Here is a 6,000-nt window from a genome sequence, read left to right as displayed (position 1 = left end):
TGTGACTGCGTACATGCTACACCATGTATGGTAGGAGTTGGAGAACATGTGTCACATTGTTTAAGTATCAAGAGGAAGGCACATAGAACATCTTTAGAACGATTTAAGTACGTAAAAAATTCATATTAGTAACAGTTTTACTCTTAGAACTATACACATTTGAAACTTTGCCATTCTTTTTGAATCACCTTGTACAGTCTAGCACTTGAAAAACCACACAACTAATTGAGATCTGTGAACTTTGTCCTGGATTCCTGGTTCTTCTCCATCATTTGAGCAGCCAACTTTGACAATGCTGGAGCGGACAGAGACTCCATTTCGACAGATCTCGATTTCATCCTCAGATTACACCTACCTTCTAACCGACCCCCGCACAAGAAGTGCTGCTTCAAAGCGTTCCGAAAGTCACTCATGTGGTACGCGTATAGGAAGGGGTTGAGAGCAGAATTGACGTGTGAGAGAACAATGAAAGTGTCCAACAGCCACGAGGGCACTTGGCACCGACTGCAGAAGGCCTGGACACAGTTGACAGTGTACAACGGCATCCAGCAGATCATGAAGAAGACGACTATGATGGCCAAGTTCTTGGCAGTTCGGACCTCCCTCTTGCTGGCCTGGTGAGGGCGTGCTTGAGGTGTTTCGTTTGGAGACTGCACGCGATTCAGATGACGGTTCATTTGGAGGCTTCGCTCCGAGCTGGAAGTGGACGCGTTGCCTCTGTTGCTATGACGACTAGAATCACGGTGACGATTTTCACGACCAGAGTCCTCCCTTGGCAACTGTTGTTCCAAAGCCGTAATTTGACGTAGCTGTAAAAAACATAAAAATCTTTCAGACACTTTTAAATAAAAAAATAGCATAGGAGACAAAATCATTCTTTTCAATTTCATTACATACAAAAAATTTGATAAGCAAGCACAAGCTAGAGCAACAAAATTCGTCTTTCATTTAGTTTTTCGTTTAGCATTTCAAAAATATTATGAAAGAAAATAAAAGTAATTAAACAACTAAATGCTGCTAGTAGGTGGAGTTGATACTGATGGTACACAAATAAATCAGTTGCAAGCGAGACCAGAAAATGTCCCTGTCATAACTAGCAAGTGGGAAGAGAGCTAATAGTTCTTTTCTATCAAAGACGATTGGTCAAAGTTGATAAGTTTTTGTCACGTGATCCAGATATTCTAGGTCATTTGTAGGATTGAAAAAGGGATCATGATTCATCGAGTGAAGTCTGGGGGAAGAACAAATGCATACTTTAAAAAAAAAATAAACTATTTGAGTAATTTTAGCTTTTACGCTTTCATGAAAAGCGGCGATAGAATGAACACAAACAATAAACTTTTGCTGTTGGACAAAACAGGTATATTTCTCAATTTATGACAAATGTCTACATGTGATAAGATATTCACACAACAATCCATAACTATGCCGTTACGTTTAAAAACATTACACCTCAAAATAGCATGATAATCGCGTAAAAAATGATTTTTTGTCACAAAGAAATCCTTGAGCAAGCTTAAATTTTCTCATTTGAATGGTCGAATTATATAAACCTTCAGTTATTAATTCTGTTAACATCCGAAATTTGAATAGATCTTTCTACCGGAATTAATTCAACATTATTTTTCTTAATGTGATCGAAAACTAAAAGACACAGAAGTAATACCATGGACTCAGACCAACGGCTATCTCGGAGTTGACCGGCAGAGCTTGAGCCAGAGCAACATGCAGTGGCGTACCTAGCATAGCTATGTAAACATGAAAACATGAAATCCATACAATTTTCAGGAAATTGCATTTGTGAAAAACGGAATTTTAAGTGGGTTAAAGCACAAAATACAAATAAAAACTATGAATGCTTTTTACATAACATGCCCAAGACGCAAATGTGCTGGCCGTCGAGAGGTCAAAAACGTAAGGAGGTGTATGAAATTGATCGCACCTTAATTATTTAATACGTATCTCAAACACTGAGAAAGATAATGGGGTTCAGTTTTTTTTTATATAAAAGGAAATCACTACTAGGTCTAAGTGTTGGCAATATGAACATAATCCTGAGTATAGTATTCACTCTATGATGTCGGGTGGGAAGGGAGGGGGGGGTCCAGGAGTTTTCCCCCCGGAAAATTTTTAGCTATAAAAATGAATTTCAGTTTCATATTTTTCAAAAACTTAGTGTGTAATTTGGGTGTAGTGACACTCGAAGAGGACCACCCCCCCCCCCCCCCGTTAGTGACGCCACTGGCAACTTGGTATCAGGTGCGTGCCAGTTTCCCTTTCCTCTAATAACAGTTAGCAGAAATTAATAATCCAAGGTTTCGTTATCTTTTGTTTAATTCTTTAAGTTTTAATTACGTTTCAATGAACCGAAGATGTATGATAATGAAAAGGGAGCTTTTGCGGAAACACAATTTTCAAATGAATTTTGAATAAAACTTTGGTTTATCTCTTGTGAACACATTTATATATTTTTTAAGAAAAATACCGAAGTGATAGAAGATATTTCAGGGAAAATTCAAAACAAATCTTGCAGAAAATAGGGGAAACAGGGATCAAATTTTGAAAAAAAAAAGGATTTTAAATTAAAAAAGGTAACAGTCGGGAACCCAAGTGTCGCGCACTGAGAAACTGTCAAATAAATACCTAAAAGGTAAAGTGATTTTTTTTAAAAAACAGATATGCTTGTAGGGTAATCTGATCAAATTAGCAACATGTCCCAGCAAAATAATAGCACGTATTTTTTTTTAAAAGTCATTTCTTTCAGGATAAAATGGCAACAGTTACTTCTTTCTGTAATTGAATTCCAAAAAGGAAAGAATGCACGGATAGAGAGAGGGTTGATGCGGGCGGTCGCTCTCTTCCTTGAGGGATTATCCGATGGTAGTTTTGTTATTGAAGTGGAAAAAACGAAATTTTAGATGATCTTTGATGTTGTTTGGGGAATGCGATTTCGAGGGCTCCCCAGAAATTATTCAGAATTGAAGCTCGAAGCATTTATAAACCAATGTGACTAAGGAGTAAATGGTAAGAAATAAATATCAAAATCGCCTCTCCCTTGAAAAATTTCCGGATCCACGTTTGAAGAAAAGAGTAAAGAAAAATAATCTATGAAAGAAAAAAATTGAAATAAGTCAACCGGAAAGCAATGGGAACAAAAATTTAATAATAGAGAGTATGAAACAAAGGATACGTGGAAAAAAAGGCGCCTTAAAAAAGCAAAAAACAAAATTCCCATATATTCATTGACTAGAAAATGTTGCTATTGTTCACTGGTTATGCATGTTCATTTGTGGGTTGCTACCAACAAACTTTATTTAAACCCTTAAAAACTGAAGAAGAAAAATTAAAGTTCTATCAGTTTTTATTTTTTAATTAGTTTTTACAAAAAAAAAAGTCATTACTGTCATGTATCAAATGCTACATTTTAAATGATATTGGGAATTTCTGAAAGAAAATAAAAGTGCTCAAGCTAACGCCCACTTCTCTTATGAGAGGACTGGATTGTGTCAAAATTTAATTGCCTTCACCTGGCACCAATTCAAAAGCATAGCAATTTAGGTAGAACTTTTCTCAATTATATTTTTTCTTTTATAAAACACAATATCGGAAAGTTCCGAGCATTGCAAAAGCTTAATATCAGCGCCTAGTTTCTAATGTGGATTGAAAAACTTAAAAAACTAAGCATTTTTTTTCTTTTTCGTCAACAGATATTTCTAAGATTTGCTGAAATCTTTAAATCACTTTTCTCTTATCATTGGAAATTGGATGAGGAGTTTATTTTTTTTAGCCTAAGTTCAACAGTGATTTTTTGTGAAACGCAACATAAAAGTTAACTACAGTCGACTCCTGCTACAACGCGATTCGACTTACGCGAAATGGCTATAACGCGATTTTTTCACGAGTAACGAATTTATAGCTAACGCGAATTCCTAGTCCACAACACGTCAACACGAATTGTTTTTGAAGGAAGTATCGAATTCGTTATTGGCTACTAAATACTGATTTCGTGAATCTTATTATATCCCTTCAGCACCACTGACACCAAAAGTTCCCACACCAAACTAGTTTACACATCATGTTGTTAGTGCATCAAATAACCACTCAGTATCTTTCATTCATGTGTTTTTCATTCTAAATATAAAAATTGATGAAATTGTATGCAAATGTAATTTTCTGACAAAAAAAAAAAATTTTAAGACTCTTGTTATGCTCGAACAACTACAAAACGTTGACGGTAGCACGACAACAAGTATGAGTGAATGTACCGCACATACAATTAAAAAGTCAAAACAAAAAGATATCCGTAAAAGTTCAGAACTTAGTTTCAATATTGAAGCTTGCAGAGTAACGTCTAAGTAAAGTAAATATTATGAAAAGTGAAGCTGTTCTTGTATTGTGGATTGAAGGGATTAAAAAGAGGGGCTGTTGCCATAAATGAAAAGGTTATAAAAGAAAAGGCATAGCAACCGCATTTGAAAAATGTATTAGATAACGATCTAATCATAGAGCATAAATCATCATCATCTTCATTTTTTAACCCATAAATATTATTACTGTATCTACTGTACAGTACTGTTATAGTGCAGCATTTTATTACTACTACATACTGTGCGTACCGTGCTGTTTTATTTAAGTCTTTCCCTCCCCTTGATCATTCATTTTGTGCATCTTAAAGTACTTCATGTTGAATAAAAAAGCTTTATTTTTTTTTCAAATACAGTAAAAGTACAGTTTTTATGTAAGAAACTGTAATGTACAGTTCAGGAATACTTTAAAGCAGTTTGAGGAGTGTTTATAAGTGCCTAAAAGAATTTGGTATGTTCCTGAAAAAATTGTATAAGTACATTTTTCCACACCGCGAAATTTTGACTTACACGAGGAGTCTTGGAACGTTTCCCTCGCGTAATGCAACATTCACATTACGTCCGCACATCCGTTACCGACGCATACTTTTCTCCCTAAAACCAGTTTTCGGCCGGCTTTGCCATGACAGCAAGCCGTGTTGTGCGGGACCCGTCAACGGCATAGAAGCCAGATATCTGACGGCTCTGACGTTCGTAGAGTTAGGAGTCGCATTTCAATGGTCTCCACGAGATGAGCGCGCTCTCGCTATTGGGTGAGAGTATCGACATGTGTTTTACGGCCGTTCGAATGTATGAATGCGGTATGAATGCCCGTTCGAATGTCAAGCGGACACACTTATGTTCGGAAAACATAAGTGTGTCCGCTTGACGTGGCGAACGTGATTGCACGGACGGACGCTGTTTTAAGTCGACTCGACTGCTTTCGGACAGCTTTTCCGAATTGAAGGATGTCCCACAACTGAGCGTTAACTATTTTTATAACGAGCTTTAAGTGATAAGAATAACATTTAATCATCTAAATATTAATTTGTTTGCAAAAAGAAAAAAGTAGCAGGACAGCTGCATGAGTAGTTGTTTTTTTTCTTTCTTTCTTTCTTTTTTTTTTTGAAGGAATGGATGTTCTACAGTTAAGCGCAAATTATTATTTTTTAATAAGATTAAAATAATAGGAACAACTCTATTCACCAAAAAGTTAATTTTAATGCAAAAAAATACAAATAAATAAAAATCGGGGTATTCTCTCTTGCTACAACACATATCAAGTTTCAAATCAGTCCGAGCGCGTGGGTAAAATTTTAATTGCAATTCAAACACCACACGTGCATATAAGTTGATAAAATTTGCTCTTGCAATTTTTGAGCTTCGCGTGGCACTTTTTCCACATTATTTAAATTTTAAAAGAATACAACCCTTTCCCCAATCTAGGGCGCCTTTTCTCTTTAAAAAAAATGCCTTTAGGTTTTTGCTTATTAATAACTTTTTTTTAACAGCACAGTCACTAATTTTATGTCTATTATTATTATTTTTTTTAATGTCAAATCATAATTTTTTTTTCATCGCATACCTGCCGACTTGCTCTACGCCAGAACTTTGGCTCTGCCTAATTGATAACTAAGCTCTCGAGTTGCCTGACCCG

The 6,000-nt window shown here is 35.8% G+C and overlaps 1 protein-coding gene across 1 annotated transcript in view; it reads right to left on the bottom strand.

Annotated features, from left to right (window-relative positions):
• Window positions 1–221: 221 nt before the first annotated feature.
• Window positions 222–6,000, bottom strand: part of LOC129220630 (adenosine receptor A1-like) — a 135,194-nt gene continuing 129,415 nt past the window's right edge. Inside the window, exon 2 of the mRNA XM_054855059.1 lies at window positions 222–809. Coding sequence (XP_054711034.1) covers window positions 222–809 — 588 coding nt within the window. The remainder of the gene's footprint in view (window positions 810–6,000) is intronic.

The sequence above is a fragment of the Uloborus diversus genome, chromosome 4, assembly GCF_026930045.1.
Source record: "Uloborus diversus isolate 005 chromosome 4, Udiv.v.3.1, whole genome shotgun sequence".
Taxonomy (NCBI): domain Eukaryota; kingdom Metazoa; phylum Arthropoda; class Arachnida; order Araneae; family Uloboridae; genus Uloborus; species Uloborus diversus.
This window is presented reverse-complemented; position numbering and strand designations above follow the sequence as displayed.